At 35.4% G+C, this 25,261-nt stretch overlaps 1 protein-coding gene and 1 long non-coding RNA gene across 4 annotated transcripts in view; one reads left to right on the top strand and one right to left on the bottom strand.

The window, feature by feature from the left end:
- LOC105472026 (ankyrin repeat domain-containing protein 36A-like) overlaps positions 1-25,261 on the bottom strand; it is a 203,055-nt gene that overhangs the window by 145,652 nt on the left and 32,142 nt on the right. Inside the window, exons 12-23 of the mRNA XM_071077048.1 lie at positions 23,505-23,571; positions 20,568-20,625; positions 19,863-19,893; positions 16,995-17,061; positions 14,471-14,531; positions 13,856-13,886; positions 11,017-11,083; positions 6,685-6,724; positions 4,536-4,564; positions 4,369-4,441; positions 1,033-1,061; positions 871-943 (exon numbers count right to left, since the gene is read on the bottom strand). Coding sequence (XP_070933149.1) covers positions 871-943; positions 1,033-1,061; positions 4,369-4,441; positions 4,536-4,564; positions 6,685-6,724; positions 11,017-11,083; positions 13,856-13,886; positions 14,471-14,531; positions 16,995-17,061; positions 19,863-19,893; positions 20,568-20,625; positions 23,505-23,571 — 626 coding nt within the window. The remainder of the gene's footprint in view (positions 1-870; positions 944-1,032; positions 1,062-4,368; positions 4,442-4,535; positions 4,565-6,684; positions 6,725-11,016; positions 11,084-13,855; positions 13,887-14,470; positions 14,532-16,994; positions 17,062-19,862; positions 19,894-20,567; positions 20,626-23,504; positions 23,572-25,261) is intronic.
- LOC139357927 (uncharacterized) lies at positions 407-24,541 on the top strand. Of its 3 annotated transcripts, none has more exons than XR_011611978.1 (5): positions 407-515; positions 846-938; positions 11,936-12,076; positions 17,914-18,056; positions 24,417-24,541. It is a non-coding gene; the product is annotated as an uncharacterized lncRNA (long non-coding RNA). The 3 variants fall into 3 exon arrangements; XR_011611977.1 differs by lacking the exon at positions 407-515 and adding an exon at positions 528-656; XR_011611976.1 differs by lacking the exon at positions 407-515 and having other exon boundaries at positions 800-938.

Raw genomic sequence — 25,261 nt, forward strand, 5'->3', positions numbered from 1 at the left:
CCATGGCACATGTATACCTATGTAACAAACCTGCATGTTCTTCACATGTATCCCAGAATTTAAAGTATAATACAAAACAAACAAACCAACATTAATTCAGGTTGTTGGTTACCAGTAGGCAACAAATTGTAGTAGTATAAAAGATTCTAAGGCCAAAACTGCTCCGAATCAGTGCTTTAAAACCCTGTATCTACCAAAGAGTCACGAAAAAATGATTAGTGACTTTATTCATTTTCCAAAATCAGAATCATTTTCCAAAACAGCTCTGAATCACTGCTTTAAAACCATGTATCTACCAAAGAGTCACCAAAAAATGATTAATGACTTCATTCATTTTCCAGAATCAGAGGTATCACACATACCCAAACTCACAAACGAAAGCACACAAGCACATACACGTGCAGAAATTCAAGCTGGTAAACAGAGCATGTGATTGGGTGAAGATTCAAAGATTCTCAGTGTGACAATACCAACATAAAGGAGTTGAAGTTCTAACACAATTGTGATGTCAGCAGGTATAGCTTTTCTCTAGGTAAAGAACAGTATAGGAAACCAGAAATTGAAGCACTGAAAAATATTTAGTTTCAAAATTCACCTCCTTGAACTCCTAACATGCATACAAATTCCACATTGGGATCTTTATCACAACCTAAAAGGCAAAGCATCTGAGCTAGAGCTTACATTTTTAAAATTTCGTTTTCTTATTCTTGTAACTATCATTTTATAAGCATAAACACTAACAAGAGCATCAGCATCATTTAGATCAAATCCTTCTATCTTATTCGGGTAAAAGAAGAATCAGAAGACTACGAACATTTCCAATATATTCATGTCCTTCTTTCCAGATGAAATTTATATTGGCAAATTTACCTTTTCCTGGAGGTGGTGAATCCTTCCGTCTTATGGCTACTTTTGAACTGGGATCTGCTTCTTTTGGGGTAAGCTGAATGGGTTTTACAACATAATGATTAATATATCATGTATATATCACAAGGCATTTTTTTAATTAAAGATGAAAATATATTTGTTTACCGTGGATAAAGGAGGTCGCTCAGAAGATCCTACAAAGCAAAAGGGGCACATAATTAAGTACGTGTAAATATGACACAGCCCACCATCCACTATGTAGTGTTTGTAACCAGCTGAAATCTTCATGCTTGGTCTTGAAACTGTTACCTATTAGGCTCTGGGTTGCTTTTGCTATTGTTTTGGTTAGCATACAGACACGACAGGAATATATGGAAATCATAATATAGGTTTCATAAAACATATAGTCCAGATTTCAAGAGAGAGATTAGATTTCACATGACTACAACTAACACAGAAAAGTACTTCTACCAATGTGATCCTGTTAACTGAAGCCAAAAAACGTGATGTCAAATGAAAGGACCAAATAGGACCCCAGAAGGATAAATGTCAAAGCCCATGGTAGAACGCTATGGTGTACCCTGAAGAAATCACCCAAGAACCTTTTATAGTATAATACAATCGTTCTCCTGTTCTTCATTTTGTCCTCTAACTTAAAAACTATCAATTTCATTAAAATGTGTCATTCACTTCTGCTTGCAGGATGTATTCTGAGTTCATTAGTTGAGGTATCTACATACAGAAGAATAGTTAACAAAAATACTCCTGTTGTCCACAGTCATGCAGGCTTCTGGTGTTTTTCCATTTCCCGGATTCTCAACTTTAGCCCTCCTGCCATCTCTTCATTCACTTATGCAAAAAATGCATACATTACACTCCAAATACCTAATGTGTAATTGGATTCCCATAAAACAAATCTAAACAAAATCATTGAATCATCAGAGGCTGTTTTAATGTTAATCACCTTTTATATATCAAAATCAAAATCTTTGCCATGATTATTGACAGTTACATTTTAATACTTAAGAAATATATTTCTTGATTGTTTTGCTTCTACAGTCAGTTTGATATGTAGTGCATCGCATTTTGCTAACATGAAGCACCTATCCTATTGTCGATGTGTGACCCCATAGAGAGAAAAATTGAGTCCCTGTGGTTTACTCTTAATCTTTCACCTTCTGTTTCCAGTAAGCTCTGAAGCAACAATAATCCAATATTCCATTCGAGTACGAATATACTAGGTCCACATAAAGTGAGTTATCTCAGGTTTCCTCATCAGAAACCCCCAAACACCTAGCCAGCTGCTACCTTTATTTACACCATCCCACCCCACTTGCACTCTTTTCTGTTGATAAATCTAATCTCACTATCTGGTTTTCATTCTTTGCCTTCCACATTTTGTTCTTCATTATTCTCACCACCCCTGTGATCAAACCCGTAAAATCTCATTTTTATAAATAAGAAGATATGGTTTTCCTTTATTAGAATATGAAAAGTTACAGAAACTGGACTAACTTGTACAAATTCCTTCTTCACAATAGCAGCCCCATGTCCTCCTCTCTCCCACAGACACACTGCTTCATAGTTTCTATTCACTCACATCAGTTTCATTGAGTATCATATCAAGTCTTATTTTATCTTCATGGCTTTATTTTATACTAGGGGTTATTATCAAAGTCTCAGCAAACTATGTTATATATTTTCTTCTACACGAGAGATTACTGAGCAGTAAATAAGAATCTCTTTGGATATAAACACTTTTATGTACACAAAATTTTTGTGAAGCTAACTTATGGTGAAATACACATTACACCATTATGTGTGTTACGTGTTCCAGAAAAACAGGCTCTAAAATTTTATTGAACTACTTAGTTTAAAAACTTCTGCAATTACAATGACATAGTCTCTGCTCAATGCAGCAACATCTTCAGAAATCTCTTGTGAAGACTTGGTAAAATGTCAGTCATTTACATGAAAAAGAGCATTAAGTGACAACACTGCTTGCTGGTATAAATAAAACAAGGCTAGATCCTTGCCAGATTCAAAGAGATCAGAGTGCCACGAGACAGAAACAAATATATAAATCGAAAGATTTTCATTTCTACCAAAAATTCATGTATTTAAAGTTTTCAGAACAGGACAAAATGCAAGGAAACACAGCGGTGAGGCGTTATAGAGCATCTCTTCACCTGGAGGCTATTTATCATTTGACATCCAGCAACCCTTTCCAGGGCTCAACAAAGGGGTTCTAAATTGTGATTTGATCATTCCTAGAGTTCAACATCAACCTTCCCATGTAAGGAAACCAAGGCATCAATGATACTTTGGCCATTTCTTCTTTCCAATGTCATTCTCTGAAAAGCATACCCTGGAGTTTCAGAGTCATAGCATGATGGAAAACCATGGCTCTAGGGGGTAATGAATGCAATCAGTACAGCTATGGCAGTGTATAAAACTATACTCAGGGTATCTGAAATACTTCTATTTAGTTTCTTACATAGTACAAATCAATAAAGGCAACCACATAAGCAAATCTATGTTGGTATGTCATCATATCTATATTCATTTTGTATCAGCTTGAAGAGACTTTAATTAATTGTGGTGCAGTCATAAAATGGCATACCACAAGACCATACAACAAATCAAAGATGACCAAATTGTGTCAACCTGGATAGATCTGAAATATATACCACTGATTAGAAAAGTCAAGTTGCAGCTATTATGTATGCTGTGTGAAATCGTATAGAAGACTTGATACTTGAAAATGGATTCTACTTATTACCTATGAAAGTGCATGTATCTTGTAAAATATTTTTAATGTGCATTGCAGTGATTTAAAAGTAAAAAGTGTTCATTCTGGCTGTTGGTTACCTGTAGGCAATGAATTGCAGTAGAAGAAAAGATTCTAAGGCCAAAACAGCTCAGATTCATTGTTTTAAAACACTATATCTACCAAAGAGTTACAAAAGAATGATTAATCACTTTATTCACTTTTAATCAGAGATACACACACACATATACACACGCAGAAACTCAATCTGGTAATCAGAAGATGTGATTAAGTAAAGAGTCTCAATGTAACAACACTGACATAAAGGAGTTGAAGTTCTAAAACAATTGTAACGTCAGTAGGTATAGCTTTTCTCTAGATGAAGAGAGAAGAGTATTGCAATCAATTTTGAAGCACTGAAAATATTTACAGTTTCAAAATACACCTCCTCGAATCCCTAACATGCACAGGAATTCAAAACTGGGATCTTTAGATGATGACAGCTTTAAAGGAAAAGCATTTGGGCTAGAGCTCACGGTGTAAAATGTCTGCCTTATGCTTTAAATATCACTTTATAAACAAAGATATTAACAAGAACATCAGCATACTTACATCAAATCATCAAATCCTTCCATCTCATTTGGGGAAAAAGTGAGAATCAAAAAACTATGAGCATTTTCAATATTTTCAACTACGTTTTCTAAAATGAAATCTGTAGTGGGGAAATTTACCTTCGCTGGAAGTTAGTGAATCCATGCTTCCTAAGGATCTAGTTGAAATGTGATCTCTGTCTTCCACGGTATGCTGAATGAGTTTGACAACATAATGATTAACATATCATGTATATATCACAGAGCATTTTGTTAATAATTAAAGGAAATACGTATGTAAAGTTTACCGTGAATAAAGGCGCTTGCTCAGGAGACACTACAAAGCAAAAGGAACACATAACTGACTACAGGTAAATATGACACAGCCTACCATCAATCATGCAGTGTTTGTATCCAGCTGAAATCTTCATGCTTGCCCTTGAAATTGTTACCTATTAGGCTTCAGGTTGCTTTGCTCTTGTTTTGGTTAGCACACAAACATGACAGGAATATACACATGAAAAATCACAATATAGATTCTATAAAACATGCAGTCTAGGTTGCAAGGGTGAGATTAGGTTTCACATGACTGCAAGTAACATAGAAAAGTATTTCTACCAATATGAATTTGCTGAAAGAAGCCAAAAAAAAGTGATGTCGAATGAGAAAACCAAATAGGACCCCAGAAGAATAAATGTTAGAAACTATGAAGTTGCAATGAGAGTGATGAAAATGTATCATCTGCGGCCGGGTGCGGTGGCTCACACCTGTAATCCCAGCACTTTGGGAGGCCGAGGTGGTCGGATTACGAGGTCAGGAGATCGAGACCATCCTGGCCAACATGGTGAAACCCCGTCTCCAATAAAAATACAAAAAGTTAGCCGGGCATGGTGACGGGCGCCTGTAGTCCCAGTTACTTGGCAGGTTGAGGCAGGAGCATGGCGTGAACCCGGGAGGCGGAGTTCACAGTGAGCCGAGATCACGCCACTGCACTCCAGCCTGGGTGACAGAACGAGGCTCCGTCTCAAAAAAAAAAAAGTATCATTCGCTTCTGCTGGCAGGAAGTGCTCTCAGTCATTAGTTCAGATATCTACTTGGACAAGAATCGTTTCCATACTCATGTTATCCACAATCATGAAGATTTCTGGTATTTTTTCAACTTCTGGATTCTCAACTTTAGTTCTCTTGCCATTTTTTCATTCACTTATGCAAAAAATGTATACATTACACATCAAATAACTAATGAGTACTCAGATTTTCATTTAAAAAAATGTAACCAAAATCTCTGAATCACCATTGACTTTTTTTCATAATTATCAACCTTTTTTTTTTTTTTTTTTGATACGGAGTCTTGCTCTGTTGCCCAGGCTGGAGTGCAGCGGCACAATCTCGGCTCACAGTCAACCTCCGCCACCCGGGTTCAAGAGATTCTCCTGCCTCAGCCTCCCTAGTAGCTGGGACTACAGGCACATGCCACCATGCCTGGCTATTTTTTTGTATTTTTAGTAGAGTTGGGGTTTCGTCATGTTAGCCAGGATGGTCTCCGTCTCCTGACCTCGTCATCTGCCCACCTCAGCCTCCCAAAGTGCTGGGATTATAGCTGTGAGCCACTGCACCTGGCTCAATCAACCTTTATATATCAAAATCTTTGCCATGATTATTGATAGTTACACTTTTAGTACTCAAGAAATAAATTTCTCATTTGTTTTTTTCTAAAGTCAATGTGATATGCTATAGCATAGCAGTCTCTGAGGTACTTTTATACAATGGCTATTTACATCAAAAACAGCATTTAAAAAAAAAACAGTCAATGTTTTGATATCCAAGTGCATCCCATTCACTAACAAACATGAATGAAGCACATATCATTGATGTGTAACTCCTGCAGAGAGAATAAACGAGTTCCTGTGGTTTCCTGTCATTCTTCTATCCTCTGCTTCCAGTAAGCTCCAAAGCAGCAATAATTTACTCTTCTCTTTGAGTGGGAATATAATGAGTCTACATAAAGTGAGTTCCCTCAAGTTTCCTCATCAGAAACCTCCAAATAACCTACTCAGCTGCTTTCTTAATTTACACTATCCCACCTCACATTTTTTTTTGTAAATCTAACGTCCACTTCTCAACAACGAATGTTATATTTTGATCTACAAGTTTAAATGTTCACCAAAGTTTTAAGAAAAAGTATGTTTAAATTAAATTATATTTGCTATAAAAATTAATAAGTTATATTTATAATTTAATTAAAATTAGGTTTATAATTTAATGAAATGTAACAAGTAATTTAATTTCAAATTTATTTTAAATTATATATAAATTATATTTATTTTCAAAAATTATATTAAAGCATAGAAAATTATTCAGCTATATTCACTACTTCACCACCTTTTTTTGTACACAAAAAAATAACATTATCATTATTTGATTGCTCTCGTGGAGCACTTTTTATAATACCAATACCATTTGCTGCTTCTCCAGTTGCTGATAGTGATTTTTCTTCCTAGTTAAAAAAAAAAAAAAAATCTTCAGAAAATGTTGTGTTTCCTACTCCATCAGTCAGTAATCCAAGAAACATTTTCTGGGTCTATAAATTCATAAGGTCTATCCTGGTAAATCTGATAATATGAATAAAATACTAATTTTACTTATTTATCAAGTGAAAAAAGAACTTTATAAAAACAAAAGCAGAAAGACACAATTCATTATTTCTGCAATTCAAGTCAAAAAAATACAGTGACAGCACAAAGGCAGTAACAGTTATTTCTACCTGGGAAGCTTCTGAGACACTGCAAATTTAGCGTTCTATTTTTAAAATAGACAAGTGAAAAGTAAGACTGTGAAGAGTTTCTAGTCAGGGCAGCATGTGCAAAAAAATAAGGCATGAAACAGCATAGCCACTAAGAAATACCACGATAATGTGGTAAAGTTTGGACACAGACAGAGAAAGTGGGGTGGAGAGATACAATGGGAGAAACAGGCCAAACCACAGAAATAAGTGTTATGCTAGAATGCAAATGTTTCCTTCGTGTAATGAGGATACAGCTATAAGCAGATGAGTTAGATCAAAGTAAACATGTTTAAGAAAGGTCACCCTGGAAGACATACACAGATAAAGGTGGAGACAAGAGAGAAACAAAAAAGAACATTCTGAAAGTATAGGGTAGACAGTGTATTACAGTAATAAGATATGAGAAATGGTTAAAGGTAGAAAATACAAAATTTAGTGAGTCACTGGACTGGCAATGTGAGGGAAACCTGGAGTACAGTTTTTCTGCTTCAATGTTTCATTGCTACTTACTTGGTGCTGTTTACTAAGATTAGGAAGCCAGATTACAGAGTAGATTACAAAGAGTCAGGAAAGAATCTGGAAGGCAGTTTGAGACCGACCTATCAAATTTGAGGCACAAAGGGGACTTAGAAGACTGATCTGGGTAAATACATTTGGAGTAGAAATAGATGACCTTACTCAAAAAAACCATACGTTGTTGAGAAGGTCAACATTTGTAAAATATACTAAACTGGTAGGATTCAGTAATTTAAACCTATGAAGAACTCTGACGTTTTGAAAATAAAAAGAAAACAAAACATGGGATTCAAAATTTCAATTATATATTTCTATACTGGACTAAAAGACATAAAATATATTTTCTTAATGTATGCAGATATTTAGTTCTGGAATATTATGGTCACATGCATTTTTGAACTTAATGAAAACAGTTATCTAAAACCAGTAATTCAAGGTATCCTAAGAAAGCTAATTTTTAAAGAATCATCTTAAAAGTTTTTAACTTGTAGAAACGTTTATTCTATTATACAATTATAAGGCATTTAAGCACTACTAAAATATGAGAGAGAAATGTAAAACCCTATTTTAAAGTTCATATGGTTTTCTGATTCTCCTGTAAATGATATACTAACTCTCTAATTGCCTACTTATGCCATAAAGATGATAGTTAAAATTCAGAGAAAAGATCAAGTAAAATAGTCATATGACTATGCAAGCTGAAGATTTACATGTTTTCAAATACACCATGCCTGTCAATCAGGACCCAACACTCACATGAAGAAAGAAGAAATTTACTTTGAAAATCAAATCAAAAGGATTCCCGAGTTTTACAGCTGAATAAATTTATGTGCAAGGTATAACAACTATAAACACTAAAGTGAATAATGCTTCCAGAGAATAACACAAAATGTCACAACCGTAGGAGATAGTTTTAAAAGTAAAAAGCAATATTCCAGAGATAATTCTGTGTACTCTGTTGGCAGTATTTCTTTCCTTACGATTCTATGGAAATAGGTACTTTGTTCAGGAAATAATTATGAGGATTGATTACACTCATCGCATGTGTGTTCTTAAGTACAGATGTTATCAGCACAAGGTAAGTCAGATTAGTTCCAGAAGTAATAATTTATTTCTTTAAGAGGGTTCCAGATTAAAAATATATATTTTCTCATTCAATGAATATAAATTAAAAACCTCCTTTAAAATTAACCAGAAATGTGCCGGTGTGGTGACTCATGCCTGTAATCCCAGCACATTGGGAGGCCGAGGCAGGCAGATCACCAGGTCAAGAGATCGAAACGATCCTGGCTAACACGGTGAAACCCCGTCTCTACTAAAAATACAAAAAATTACCAGGCATGGAGATAGGCGCCTGTAGTCCCAGCTACCCAGGAGGCTGAAGCAGGAGAATGGCATGAACCCAGGAGATGGAGTTTGCAGTGAGCCGAGATCGCGCCACTGCACTCCAGCCTGGGCAATAGAGTGAGACTTTGTCTCAAAACACACACACACACACACACACACACACAATTATTGTATAACTTCAGCTCCTTCCAAAAAAGAGAGAACAAAACAACCATCCACCTTATGGAACAATGAATGATAAATGAAGGCCACACATACCTACTAAATAGAAAGCTGTAACTAAGTATCTTGACAATAGAAACAGAGGTGAAATGAAAGAATAGACACTAAAGACATGTGGTCTACAAGGAAAAAGTCAGACTGAGGTAAATCATTTTTAAACAAAGGGGAAGGAGGGAGGAACAAACAAAAAACGAGACATGGCCAGTCAATCAAATATGAGCTTACAAGAAAAGCTTGTGTTCGTAATATATGCCAAATAATACTGGATAGCATTTACTCTACAATGTGTTTTGTGTAAATACTTATGTAACAAAGAGTTTAATTTGTTTACTGTAAAATAACACATCCCAAGAGTTAACCAGGATCATTCACCTGAAAGCTGAAACATTCTTACAACAGAGAGAGAGAAGAAAAAACAATAAAGTTCCAGCAACTTAACACCTGGAGAAAGAATTTTTATTCAGAATTCAAAAGAGTAATGTATGTCCCGAAAAATATGTATTTAATAGAACATAGCCAGGACTTCAAAAATTTAAGAAAATTTAAACTAAAATCCTAATCCAATCTTCCAGTTAGAAGATATTAGAAAACACGCTGTATCTACCTTTCCTATTTCCTTTCCATTTTTCTAATTTTTATTTTCTTCTATATGACATATTTTATCAACATAACATACATTCTCAACATTAGAAGAAAATATAAATTCAAAACATTCAAGAAATTTAATAGATTTAATTATGAGATCTGCCATGCATATTATGTTACCTGTAACATTCCATTATAAAAATTTGCCTGTTTGTTGATTCCCATTAAAAACTATTAAAATGTTTCTTAGATGTAAGACCTTATTCTAGGTACTCCAGGATACACACAAAGAGGTTTCCTAGCTTTAAGTGGTTCATAGTAATGCAGCAGCTTTACATTATTTTTTCAAGAACTAAGCACAAAAGCCTCTGAAATTTGAAATTTAGAATGAGATACAAAGACCCTGAGTGGATTTTCTTTAAACTACGATGCAACAACTTTGTGAAATTAAAGTCTGACCATAGGAATATGAAGAGTCTCTGCTTATCAAACAGCTTGTTGTTTTAAACTAAATGCATATGCTTCAATTAGATAAAGAGTTTAAAGTATACTCTTAATGAAAAGGACTTGGAAAACACAGTGTAAATCCTCTGTAATACAGATGTGAGAACGGAATTTAAATTTCTGATCTCCCACCACTTTGTGAAATTAGACAAAAAGGTTTGCTGTATTGCCAGGCTTGGTCTGGAACTCCTGGGCTCAAGAATTCTCCTGGCTTGATCTCTTCAATAGGTGGGACTACAGGCACATGATACCATGTCTAGTTACATTTCCACAATTTCTAATATTATTTTAGTCTAATTATAGAACCAAGAATAAAAATAAATAGCTCTCTGCAAAAATACTGGATGATGACAAAATAGGTGTGCAAGAAATAAAAAGAAACGATATGCTATGTGTAACAGGGTGATTCCATGGTTCCTATAACAAGTCATCTGATGTATTAAAGATTCATTTAAGCAGAGGTATTATTAGTCATACTCAAATGATATGTAACTCAAAGTAAAGACACTTACTCAAATAAGCCTAGACCAAAATTTGTACCTCCTCTATTGTGGGAAAGCATTCCCAAACATCATTTTTCTATCACTATATTTTCCAGCATTTTTTTTTTCAGATCACACCTCTCAAAGTCTTTATCAACTACTTCTTATTTGCCAAAGCAAAAAAAATTAAAATTAACCCCTCCTATATCTTCAAAATGATTATCTCTAATAAAATTTCTATACAAACATGAAACAATGATAGGTAGACAACTGCTAACTTTTAGAAGAAAATAATATAGAAAATGAGATTCAGAGTGAGAAAATTAATTTCACAAGAGAGTACTCTACCTCAGATTCCAAATCAAACTCATTCTTTGTCACAGGCTGTGCAACAATATCTGGTATGTAGAGACTCCTACAGAACAAAAAGATACAACAAAAATGAGTACGTTCATTTTTTAAAAGAAAACAAAAACCATCAGTCTATACATGCAGTCCTCTCCAAAAAAAAGGGTAAAACTAAGTCTGAGGAAGGTCAGTTATCTGTATATTAAATAATATTTCTTGGTATAATTAAGATATGGCCTCTGTTTTAGAAAACATTTCAGTTACCTATTTCTGCCTCCACCTCTCCCAGCCTATGAAATATCCAATGCAGACTCACCCTTAAACCCATAGCAAATAGTGGCAGGCAATATAATGGCACATCCAGACAATAATTTGTCCTTATAAATTATCTACCTGAAAAGCTAAACTGAAAATCTAATAGATATCTGACAAAACTTTTGTTACTGAACTGGAGTAAACCTGATGAGCTACAACAAGGTAGAAAAGGCACTGTCTCTTCCCTATTATCTATTTCTGATTCAGAGACTAATCTGTGTCACTGGAAAATGGGAGTCTTGGATCTTCAGCTTTTAAGCTACTAAAAGAGGGCCCATTGATTCTCTTTACCCTAGAACATGCCAGGGAGCCCCCTGAAACACTGCAAATGTTTGAAAGCTGAGTGTACAAAAGTCAAAGTACAAATGTACATGTTGTTATGTTCTTATTGGGAATATTCTTCACAGAAAATTGAAACAATAAAATTTTTAAATCCAATTATTGTCATTATAGATCCTGCCTTATTCAGGTCCACAAAAACCAGCAAGCTTAAGAACCTTCATAGACACTCAGATACCCAAGAGAGAGACTGCTGGAAAAGTCTCCATCCTGAGTATGTATGGCTCCATTCCATTCATCACTGTCTAAATATCTTCCTTCCTAGGGGCTCCCACTCCTGGATCCCTCTTCTGGAGATCCATGGCAATCTCCAATCTACATCTTCAGCCTAGGAAAGCCCAGATTCCTCAAAAGACCAGCTATAATAATTGAGAGTAGGAGCTCTCTATTCCTCTGCTTCTGGAAAGTAAGTCAGTCTCAGTCATCCACCCCAAGCATATGCGTGTTACCGACTACCCACCTGAAGCTTCATTGCTGATTTGCCAGCCAATCCTACATTTGACCTACCCTACGTGTATGTGAGAGAATTGAGAAAAGAGGCAGAAAAAAGGAGACATCCACCCTGGCTCACAGATCTATGTACTTAAGCAATCTCCAACTCCCTAGTTCTTGAGGGGTTCTAAGCCCTCTGTAAGCTGGGGTGGAAGAAGATGATACCACATTCCTATCTGCTCTAGAGACTCTTTCCTGTGGCTCAAATCCTTTTAACACTTTTCAATAAAAACCTTGAAATCTGTCAGTTCCTCCGGTTAAACAAAAAGGCAGCAACCTCTTCCGAACTCCAAGAATGTCCCAATATGCCTTTCTTCATAACTCCCACCATCCTGTGTTTTCAATTCCCTTATCTTTATCAAACTTGTATTAAAGGCAAATATTTGGATTTTTTCCTAAAACCCTCATTTCTGTCCAACTAAGTATTCGATTCTCTTCAACTTTGGCTGTCCCTTGAAAATTCCATTCTCACCCACTTTCATTGGGTTCAACACCTCATTCCATGCTCATCCTCTTCCACTGTGTTCACTAGACCCACTCCCTCTTTCTGAAACTAAAATCACTCAATGACAGAATGATGTCAAAGAAGACCGGGTTTTGAATTAAGAAACCTGAATGCAAATCTCACTTCTGCAATTTACTGTATCCAAATAATTTTCTCCCTTTGAGTTTCAGGTTCTCCACCTGAACAACCACTTGATCAGGATGCTCAACAAGGACTCAAGTATTAGAGGATATTTTCTTTAGTCTCTAGGAATTCCTAAAATTCTGAAATTATATGCACCTCTGATATTATCTATAGGAAAATGGGGAATATTTAGTTGCCGTACATGAGAACTATAATAGAAGATCATAAACCCTAAGAAAAGCAGAAGAGAAAGTAAAAAGAAAACAAGAAAATATTATTAAAATGTCTCAGAAGGAAAAAAAGAATCCAGAAAATAAGAAAAAGCTTCAGCATACTAGGCAGGGTACTCACTTAAAGAGAAACCCAAACCGGGTAGGCAGCAAGTAGAGAAATGAATTAGAAATATCCTTTTAATATAGGCTAAATATAGTTAACATTACATGGACTATATGTAGATATTCTCCATGCACAGTCAGATAATATTTTTCTAGGACTGGCCTGGTCTTTCTTATGAATAACTTAGGGACCAGCAGCTACAGATAACTGATACCTGCCTTTAAAACGTTGATGGTTAAAAAAAAAAAAATGTAATATGGTTACTACTGCCATTTCCAAAATATTTGGACAAACTTTTGGAGTAGACAGGCTTCAAAACAACACTCTAAAGAGAGTTAATATGTAACAAAATGTGACTTTCTGAATTGATCTGATGTAAATCAGTACCGTGATCCCATTGCCGCATAGATCTCTATCCATCCATACTTATGGGCAAAATAAGTGTTTTGAGAGCCAGGCAGGATGATGGTCAAATCATGGGTTGGCTACCTGTTAACTGTGGAATCATGAGCCAGTATTTCAACCTCTTTAAACCAGAGTTCCCTAATTAGTAAAAAAGCAATAATAGCACGAATAGTTTGTAAAGCTGTGTGAAGATGACATGACATGATAAATGTTAAGCATGTAATACATTGTCTAGCACAGAGCAGAACACTAAACAGATGCTAGTTTCTATTCTCTCTATTCACTTAGTTAACATATCACTTTAAAAAATCTGTGAAGTCATACCTGTCAAAACACTCTTCAACAGGAGGAAGCACTATTAAACAAAAAGTAAAATGCATTTTAAATCAACAATAGAAAACTATAGAATATTAAAAACATAAAAGAGCACAAAGGCTTGTTCCTATAATCTCAGCTACTCAGAAGTCTGAGGCAGAAGTATCACTTGAGAAGCCCATCAGTTTGAGACCAGCTTGGGCAACATAGCAAGAATCTATCCTTATAAAAATAATAATAATAATAATAATAATAATAATAAACCAGAAGGCCTGGCGTGGTGAGTCACACCTGTAATCCTAGCAGCTTGGGAGGCTGAGGTGGGTGAATCACTTGAGGTTAAGAGTTTGAGACCAAGCTGCACAACACGGTGAAACTCTGTCTCTACTAAAAATACAAAAAGTAGCCAGGTGTGGAGGTGCACACCTGTAATCCTAGTTACTTGGGAGGCTGAGGCAAGAGAATCACTTAAACCCAGGAGGTGGAAGTTGCAGTGAACGAAGATCGTGCCACTGCACACCAGCCTGGGCTGCAGAGTAGTAAGACTGTGTTTCGAAAAGAAAAAAAAAAGAAAGAAATGAAGAATAAGTAAATAATACAATAGGCAGGCTCCAAATAACTTACCATCTTCTATAGATTTCAGAGAAATAATCTTTCTCTTCGGGATGTATAGTTTTGAAATAATCTAGAAGAAAAACACAATAGGTTTAAGAATAACATGCAACTTAAATTAATTAGCCACAATTACTACATGATCTAACACAAAAAGTATAGACATTGAAGTCACTCATATGTAGATTCAAACCTCAAGTCTGCCATTTACTTATCTACATATTCTCATGGTGTGATGATTATGATTGGTGATACAGATATTCTCAAAATGCTACGCCTTTCAACACTATTTATTATGCAAATACTATGATATCCATTAGTTTCTTTTATTAACCACAACAAACTGGAACAAAAATTTACTCAAATGTAATTTAGAGTATTACTGAATAAAACTAATTATAAAAAAGTAAATTAATCACATTATTTTTCAAAATACGTATGCATGATATATATTTGTGTGAATTGCATTTTGTGGGAAAAATGTGAGAATGTAGTTTTTAGTAGTACTGTATTTAAATACGTTGGCATCGGAAACAGTACAAGTTGATTCTATTCTGTGTGTCAAAAGCTAAAAACAAATTATTGTATAACTTCAGCTCCTTCCAAAAAAGAGAAAACAAAACCACCATCCACCTTATGGAGCAATGAATGATAAATGAAGGCCACACATACCTACTAAATAGAAAGCTGTAACTAAGTATCTTGGCAATAGAAACAGAGGTGAAATGAAAGAATAGACACTAAAGACATGTGGTCTGCAAGGAAAGAGTCAGACTGAGGTAAATCATTTTTAAACAAAGGGGAAGGAGGGAGAAACAAACAAAAAATGAGACACGACCAGTCAATCAAATATGAGCTTACAAGAAAAGCTTGTGTTCACAATAGATGCCTAATAACACTGGATAGCATTTACTCTACAATGTGTTTTGTGTAAATACTTATGTAACAAAGAGTTTAATTTGTTTACTGTAAAATAACACATCCCAAGAGTTAACCAGGATCATTCACCTGAAAGCTGAAACATTCTTACAACAGAGAGAGAGAAGAAAAAACAATAAAGTTCCAGCAACTTAACACCTGGAGAAAGAATTTTTATTCAGAACGCGAAAGAGTAATGTATGTACTGAAAATTATGTATTTAATAGAACACGGCTGGGGCTTTGAAAATTTAAGAAAATGGAATCTAAAATCCTAATCTAAGCTTCCAGTTGGAAGATATTAGAAAACATGTTGTATCCGCTTTTCCTATTTCCTTTTCATCTTTTCTAATTTTTATTTTCTTCTATAAGACATATTTTATCAACATAACTCAACTTATACATTCTCAACATTAGAAGAAAATATAAATTCAAAACATTCAAGAAATTTAATAGATTTAATTATGAGATCTGCCATGCATATTATGTTACCTGTAACATTCCATTATAAAAAGCCCATTTGCCTGTTTGTTGATTCACATTAAAAACTATAAAAATGTTTTGTTACATGCAAGACCTTATTCTAGGTACTCCAGGATACATACAAAGAGGTTTTCTAGCTTCAAGTGGTTCATAGTAATGCAGCAGCTTTACAATTATTTTTTCTGAAGTAAGCACAAAAGCCTCTGAATTTGAAATTTAGAATGAGATACAAACACGCTGAGTGGATTTTCTTTTAATTACGATGCAACAACCTTCTGAAATTAAAGTCTTACCATAGGGATATGAAGAGTCTCTGCTTATCAAACAGCTTGTTGTTTTAAACTAAATGCATATGCTTCAATTAGATAGAGTTTAAAGCATACTCTTAATAAAAAGGACTTGGAAAACACAGTGTAAATCCTCTGTAATACAGATGTGAGAACACAATGTAAATTTCTGATCTCCCACAACTTTGTAAAATTAGAGATAAGGTTTGCTGTATTGCCAAGATTGGTCTGGAACTCCTGGGCTCAAGAATTCTCCTGGCTTGATCTCTTCAATAGGTGGGACTACAGGCACATGATACCATGTCTAGTTAAAATTCCACAATTTCCACTATTTGGAATTCCACAAATTCCAAATAGCTCTCTGCAAAAATACTGTATGACAACAAAATAGATGTACAAGAAATAAAAAAGAAACTATATGCTATGTTTAACAGGGTGATTCCATGGTTCCTGTAACAAGTCATCTGAGGTATTAAAGATTCATTTAAATGGAGGTATTATTAGTCATACTCATATGATATATAACTCAAAGTAAAGACACGTACTCAAATAAGCCTAGACCAAAATTTGCATCTGCTCTATTGTGGGAAAGCTTTTCTGTCACTATGTATTTTCCAGCAATTTTTTTTCAGATCACACCTCTCAAAGTATTTATCAACTATTTCTTATTTGCCAAATTAACAAAAATTAAAATTAACCCCTCCTATTCCTTTAAAATGGTTATCTCTAAAAAAAGTTATAATACAAACATAAAACAATGATAGGTAGACAACAGCTAACTTTTAGAAGAAAATAACATAAAAATGAGATTCAGAGTGAGAAAATTGATTTCACAAGAGAGTACTCTACCTCAGATTCCAAAGCAAACTCATCCTCTGTCACAGGCTGTGCAACACTATCCGGCCTACAGAGACTCCTACAGAGAAAAAAGATACAACAAAAATGAGCACATTCATTTCTTAAAAGAAAACAAAAACCATCAGTCTATATATGCACGCCCCTTGAAAAAAAAAAAAAAGGTAAAACAAGGTCTGAGGAAGGTCAGTTATCTGTATATTAAATAATATTTCTTGGTATAATTAAGATATGGCCTCTGTTTTAGAAAACATTTCAGTTACCTATTTCTGCCTCCACCTCTCCCAGCCTATGAAATATCCAATGCAGACTCACCCTTAAACCCGTACAAATAGTGACCAGGCAATATAATGGCACATCCAGACAATAATTTGTCCTTACAAATTATCTACCCTAATGGCTCAACTGAAAATCCAATTGATATCTGACACAGCTTTTGTTAATGAACTGGAGTAAACCTGATAACCTAAAACAAGGTAGAAAAGGGACCGTCTCTTCCCCATGATCTATTTCTGAATCAGAGACTAATCTGTGTCACTGAAAAATGGGAGTCTTGGATCTTCAGCTTTTAAGCTACTAAAAGAGGGCCCATTGATTCTCTTTACCCTAGAACACGCCAGGGAGCCCCCTGAAACACTGCAAATGTTTGAAAGCTGAGTGCACAAAAGTCAAAGTACAAATGTATATGTTGTTATTGGGAATATTGTTCAAAGCAGATTAAAACATTAAAAATTACAAAATCCAATTATTGTCATTATATACATCCTGCCTTATTCAGGTCCACAAAAACCAGCAAGCTTAAGAAGTTTCATAGACACTCAGATACCCAAGAGAGAGACTGCTGGAAAAGTCTCCCTCCTGAGTACGTACGGCTCCATTCCATTCATCACTGTCTAAATATCTTCCTTCCTAGGGGCTCCCACTCCTGGATCCCTCTTCTGCAGCGATCCATGGCAATCTCCACTCTACATCTTCAGCCTAGGAAAGCCCAGATTCCTCAAAAGACCAGCTATAATAATTGAGAGTAGGAGCTCTCTATTCCTCTGCTTCTGGAAAGTCAGTCAGTCTCAGTCATCCACCCCAAGCATACGCATGTTACCGAATACCCACCTGAAGCTTCATTGCTGATTTGCCAGCAAATCCTACATTTGCCCTACCCTACATGTATGTGAGAGAATTGAGAAAAGAGGCAGAAAAAAGGAGACATCCACCTTGGCTCACAGATCTATATGCACTTAAGCAATCTCCAGCTCCCTAGATCTTGAGGGGATCAAAGCCCTCTGTAAGCAGGGGTGGAAGAAAATGATACCATATTCTTATCTGCTCCAGAGACTCTTTCCTGTGGCTCAAACACTTTTAACATTTTTCAGTAAAAACCTTGAAGTTTGTCAGTTCCTCCAGTTAAACAAACAAAAAGGTAGCAATCTCTTCAGAACTCCGTGAATGCCATATTCTGCCTTTCTTCATAGCTCCCAAAATCCTGTGTTTTCAATTCCATTATCTTTATCAAACTTGTATTAAAGGCAAATATTTGGATTTTTTCCTAAAACCCTCATTTCTGTCCAACTAAGTGTTCATTTCTCTTCAACTTTGGCTGTCCCCTGAAAATTCCATTCTTACCCACTTTCATTGGGTTCAACAGCTCATTCCATGCTCATCCTCTTCCGCTGTGTTCACTAGACCCACTCCCACTTTCTAAAACTAAAATCACTCAATGACAGAATGATGTCAAAGAAGACTGGGTTTTGAATTAAGAAACCTGAGTGCAAATCTCACTTCTGCGATTTACTGTATCCAAATAATTTTCTCCCTTTGAGTTTCAGATTCTCCACCTGAACAACCACTTGATCAGGATGTTCAACAAGGATTCAAGTACTAGAGCATACTTTGTTTAGTTTCTAGGAATTCCTAAAATTCCGAAATTATATGTACCTCTGATTTTGTCTGTAGGAAAATGGGGAATATTTAGCTGCTGTACATGAGAACTATAATAGAAGATCATAAACCCTAAGAAAAGCAGAAGAGAAAGTAAAAAGAAATCAAGAAAATATTATTAAAATATCACAGAAGGTTAAAAAAAAAAAAAAAAAAGAAAAAGAAACCAGAAAATAAGAAAAAGCTTCAGCGAACTAGGCAGGGTATTCACTTAAAGAGAAAACCAAACTGGGTAAGCAGTAAGTAGAGAAATGAATTAGAAATATCCTTTTAATATAGGCTAAATATAGTTAACATTACATGGACTATATGTAGATATTCCCCATGCACAGTCAGAAAATATTTTTCTAGGACTGGTTTGGTCTTTCTTATGAAAAACTTAGGGTCCAGCAGCCACAGATAACCGATATCTGCCTTTAAAACTTTGATGGTTAAAAAAAAAAAAAAAGTAATATGGTTACCACTGCCATTTCCAAAATATTTGGACAAACTTTTGGAGTAGACAGGCTTCAAAACAACACTCTAAAGAGAGTTAATATGTAACAAAATGTGACTTTCTGAACTGATCTGATGTGAATCAGTACTGTGATCCCATTGCCCCATAGGTCTCTATCCATCCACGCTTAGGGGAAAAAGAAGTGATTTAAGAGCCAGGCAGGGTGATGGTCAAATCATGGGTTGGCTACCTGTTAACTGTGGAATCATGAGCCAGTATTTCAACCTCTTTAAACCAGAGTTGCCTAATTAGTAAAAAAGCAATAATAGCACGAATAGCTTGTAAAGCTGTGTGAAGAAGACATGATAAGATAAACGTTAAGCATGTAATACATTGTCTAGCACAAAGCAGAACACTAAAGAGATACTAGCTTCTATTCTCTCTATTCACTAAGTTAAACATATCAATTTTAAAAATCTGTTAAATCATACCTGTTTAAACACTCTTCAGCAGGAGGAAGCACTATTGAATGAAAAGTAAAATGCATTTTAAATCAACAATAGAAAACTAAGGAATATTAAAAACATAAAAGAGCACAGCGGCTTGTTCCTATAATCTCAGCTACTCAGAAGTCTGAGGCAGAAGTATCACTTGAGAAGCCCAGGAGTTTGAGACCAGCCTGGGCAACATAGCAAGAATCTATCCTTATAAAAAAGATACTAATAATAAACAAGAAGGCCTGGCGTGGTGGGGCACACCTGTAATCCTAGCAGTTTGGGAGGCCAAGGTGGGTGGATCACTTGAGGTCAAGAGTTTGAGACAAGCCTGGACATCATGGTGAAACTCTGTCTCTCCTAAAAATACAAATATGGCCCAGGTGTGGTGGTGCACACCTCTAATCCCAGTTACTCGGGAGACTGAGGCAGGAGAATCACTGGAACCCAGGAGGTGGAAGTTGCAGTGAGCCAAGGTCTCATCACTGCACTGCGGCCTGGGCTGTAGACTAGTAAGACTGTATTTCAAAGAAAAAAAGAAAAAGAAAGATAGAAAGAAAGAAAGAAAGAAAGAAAGAAAGAAAGAAAGAAAGAAAGAAAGAAAGAAAGAAAGAAAGAAAGAAAGAAAGAAAGAAAGAAAGACAAAGAAAAAGAAATGAAGAATAAGTAAATAATACAATAGGAAGGTTTCAAATAGCTTACCATCTTCTGCAGATTGTGGAGAAATAATCCTCTTTGGGATGTATGGTTTAGAAATAATCTAGAAGAAAAACACAATAGGTTTAAGAATACATGAAGCAAGTTAAAATAATGATAATTGCCACCATTACTACACAATCTAACACAAAAAGTATAGACATTGAAGTCACTCCTATGTGGATTCATACCTCAAGTGTGCCATTTACTTATCTACGTATTCTCGTGGTGTGATGATTATGATTGGTGATTCAGATATTCTCAAAAGGTTACTCTTTCAACCCCAGTTGATTATTATACAAATACTCTGATATTCATTAGTTTTTTTATTAACCACAACAAACGAGGACAAAAATTTACTCATATGTAATTTAGAGTATTAGTGAATAAAACGAATAATAAAAAGGTAAATTAATCAGGTTATTTTTCAAAATATATACACATAATATGTATTTGTGTAAATTGCATTTTGTGGGAGACAATGTGAGAATGTAGTTTTTAGTAGCACTATATTTAAATGCGTTGGTATTGGAAACAGAACAAGCTGCTTCTATTTCATGTGTCAAAAGCAAAAAACAAATTATTGTATAACTTCAGCTCCGTCCAAAAAAAGAGAGAACAAAACAACCATCCACCTTATGGAACAATGAGTGATAAATGAAGGCCACACATACCTACTAAATAGAAAGCTGTAACTAAGTATCCTGACAATAGAAACAGAGATGAAATGACAGAATAGACAGTAAAGACATGCAGTCTGCAAGGAAAAAGTCAGACTGACGTAAATCATTTTTAAACAAAGGTGAAGGAGGGAGGAACAAACAAAAGAAAGAGACATGACCAGTCAATCAAATATGAACTTAAAAGAAAAGCTTGTGTTCACAATAGATGCCTAATAACACTGGATAGCATTTACTCTACAATGTGTTTTGTGTAAATACTTAGGTAATAAAGAGTTTAATTTATTTAGTATAAAATAACACCCCAAGAGTTAACCATGATCATTCACCTGAAAACTGAAACATTCTTACTACAGAGACAGAGAAATATTGAGAGAGAGAAAGCAAAAAAAATAAAAATAAAAATAAAAATAAAGTTCCAGCAACTTAACACCTGGAGAAAGAATTTTTATTCTGATTTTGAAAGAGTAATGTATGTCCTGAAAAGTATGCATTTAATAGAACATGGTTGGGGCTTTAAAAATTTAAGAAAATTTAATCTAAAATCCTAATCCAAGCTTCCAGTTGGAAGATATTAGAAAACATGCTGTATCCACCTTTCTTATTTCCTTTCCATCTTTTGTAATTTTTATTTTCTTTTTTATGACATTTTATCAACATAACTCAGCTAATACATTCTCAACATTAGAGGAAAAGATAAATTCAAAACATTCAAGAAATTTAAAAGATTTAATTATGAGATCTGCCATGCATATTATGTTACCTGTAACATTCCATTATAAAAAAAAAGCCATTTGCCTGTTGTTGATTCACATTAAAAACTATTAAAATGTTTCACACATGCAAGACCTTATTCTGGGTACTCCAGGATACATACAAAGCGGTTTCCTAGCTTCAGGTGGTTCATACTAATGCAGCAGCTTTACAGTTATTTTTTAATAACTAAGCACAAAAGCCTCTGAAATTTGAAATTTACAATGAGATACAAAGACCCTCACTGGAAATTTTTTTAATTACAATGCAAAACCCTTGTGAAATTAAAGTCTGACCTTAAGAATATGAAGAGTCTCTGCTTATCAAACAGGCTGTTATTTTAAACTAAATGCATATTCTTCAATTAGATAAAGAGTTTAAAGTATACTCTTTTTTGTTTTCGTTTTGTTTTGTTTTTGAGATGGAGTCTCGCTCTGTCGCCCAGGCTGGAGTGCAGTGGCGCGATCTCGACTCACTGCAAGCTCCGCCCCTCGGGTTCACGCCAATCTCCCGCCTCAGCCTCCCGTGTAGCCAGGACTACAGGCGCCCACCACCACGCCCGGCTAATTTTTTTTTTTTTTTTTTTTTTTTTTTTTTTTTATTTTTAGTAGAGACAGGGTTTCACCATGTTAGCCACGATGGTCTCGATCTACTGACTTCGTGATCCGCCCATTTTGGCCTTCCAAAGTGCTGGGATTACAGGCAGGAGCCACCGCGCCCAGCTAAAGTATACTCTTAATAAAAAGGGCTTGGAAAACACAGTGTAAACTCTCTGTAATACCGATGTGAGAACAGAATTGAAATTTCTCATCTCCCACCACTTTGTAAATTAGGGAGAAGGTTTGCTGTATTGCCAGGCTTGGTCTGGTACTCCTGGGCTCAAGAATTTCCTGGCTTGATCTCTTGAATAGGTGGCACTACAGGCACATGATACCATGCCTAGTTAAATTTCCACAATTTCTAATATTATTTTAGTCTAATTATAGAATCAAGAATAAAAATAAATAGCTCTCTGCAAAAATACGGCATGATGACAAAATAGGTGTACAAGAAATAAAAAGAAACTATATGCTATGTGTAACAGGGTGATTCCTTGGTTCCTATAACAAGTCATCTGATGTATTCAAGATTCATTTAAACAAAGGTATGATTAGTCATACTCATATGATATACAACTCAAAGTAAAGACACTTACTCCAATAAGCCTAGACCAAAATTTGTATCTGCTCTATTGTGGGAAAGCGTTCCCAAACATCATTTTTCTGTCACTATGTATTTTCCAGCAATTTTTTTCCAGATCACAGCACTCAAAGTATTTATCAACTATTTATTTGCCAAATTAACAAAAATTAAAATTAACCCCTCCTATTTCTTTAAAATGGTTATCTCTAATAAAAGATATAATACAAACAGAAAACAATGATAGGTAGACAACAGCTAACTTTTAGAAGATAATAATATAAAATGAGATTCAGAGTGAGAAAACTGATTTCACAAGAGAGTACTCTACCTCAGATTCCAAATCAAACTCATCCTCTGTCACAGGCTGTGCAATATTATCCGGTCTACAGAGACTCCTACAGAGGAAAAAGATACAACAAAAATGAGCACGTTCATTTCTTAAAAGAAAACAAAAACCGTCAGTCTATATATGCACGTCCCTTCCAAAAAAAAAGGTAAAACAAAGTCTGAGGAAGGTCAGTTATCTGTATATTAAATAATATTTCTTGGTATAATTAAGATATGGCCTCTGTTTTAGAAAACATTTCAGTTACCTATTTCTGCCTCCACCTCTCCCAGCCTATGAAATATCCAATGCAGACTCACCCTTAAACCCGTAACAAATAGTGACCAGGCAATATAATGGCACAGCCAGACAATACTTTGTCCTTATAAATTATCTACCCTAAAGGCTAAACTGAAAATCCAGTTGATATCTGACATAACTTTTGTTACTGAACTGGAATAAACCTGATAACCTAAAACAAGGCACTGTCTCTTCCCCGTTAACTATTTCTGATTCAAAGACTAATCTTTGTCACTGGAAAATAGGAGTCTTGGATCTTCAGCTTTTAAGTTACTTAAAGAATGCCCACTGATTCTCTTTACCCTAGAACACGCCAGGGAGCCCCCTGAAACACTGCAAATGTTTGAAAGCTGAGTGCACAAAAGTCAAAGTACAAATGTACATGTTCTTATGTTGTTATAGGGAATACTCTTCATAGAAGATTAAAACATTAAAAATTTTAACATCCAATTATTGCATTATCCAGATCCTGCCTCATTCAGGTTCACAAAAACCAGCAAACTTAAGAACCTTCATAGACACTCAGATACCCAAGAAAGAGACTGCTGGAAAAGTCCATCCTGCGTACGTACGGCTCCATTCCATTCATCACTGTCTAAATATCTTCCTTCCTAGGGGCTCCCACTTCTGGATCCCTCTTCTGCAGCGATCCATGGCAATCTCCAATCTACATCTTCAGCCTAGGAAAGCCCAGATTCCTCAAAAGACCAGCTATAATAATTGAGAGTAGGAGCTCTCTATTCCTCTGCTTCTGGAAAGTAAGTCAGTCTCAGTCATCCACCCCAAGCATACGCATGTTATTGACTACCCACCTGAAGCTTCATTGCTGATTTGCCAGCCAATCCTACATTTGACCTACCCTACGTGTATGTGAGAGAATTGAGAAAAGAGGCAGAAAAAAGGAGACATCCACCCTGGCTCACAGATCTATGTACTTAAGCAATCTCCCTAGTTCTTGAGGGGTTCTAAGCCCTCTGTAAGCTGGGATGGAAGAAGATGATACCACATTCCTATCTGCTCCAGAGACTCTTTCCTGTGGCTCAAATCCTTTTAATACTTTTCAATAAAAACCTTGAAATCTGTCAGTTCCACCAGTTAAACAAAAAGGCAGCAACCCCTTCAGAACTCCTTGAATGTCCTATTCTCATACGTCTTTCTTCATAATTCCCAACATCCTGTTTTCAATTCCCTTATCTTTATCAAACTTATAAGAAAGCCAAATATTCAGAATTTTCCCTAAAACCTTCATTTCTATCCAACTAAGTGTGTGTTTCTCTTCAACTTTGGCTGTCCCCTGAAAATTCCATTCTCACCCACTTTCATTGGGTTCAACAGCTCATTCCATGCTCATCCTCTTCCGCTGTGTTCACTAGACCCACTCCCACTTTCTAAAACTAAAATCACTCAATGACAGAATGATGTCAAAGAAGACTGGGTTTTGAATTAAGAAACCTGAGTGC

Source organism: Macaca nemestrina, chromosome 13, assembly GCF_043159975.1.
Source record: "Macaca nemestrina isolate mMacNem1 chromosome 13, mMacNem.hap1, whole genome shotgun sequence".
Lineage (NCBI taxonomy): Eukaryota > Metazoa > Chordata > Mammalia > Primates > Cercopithecidae > Macaca > Macaca nemestrina.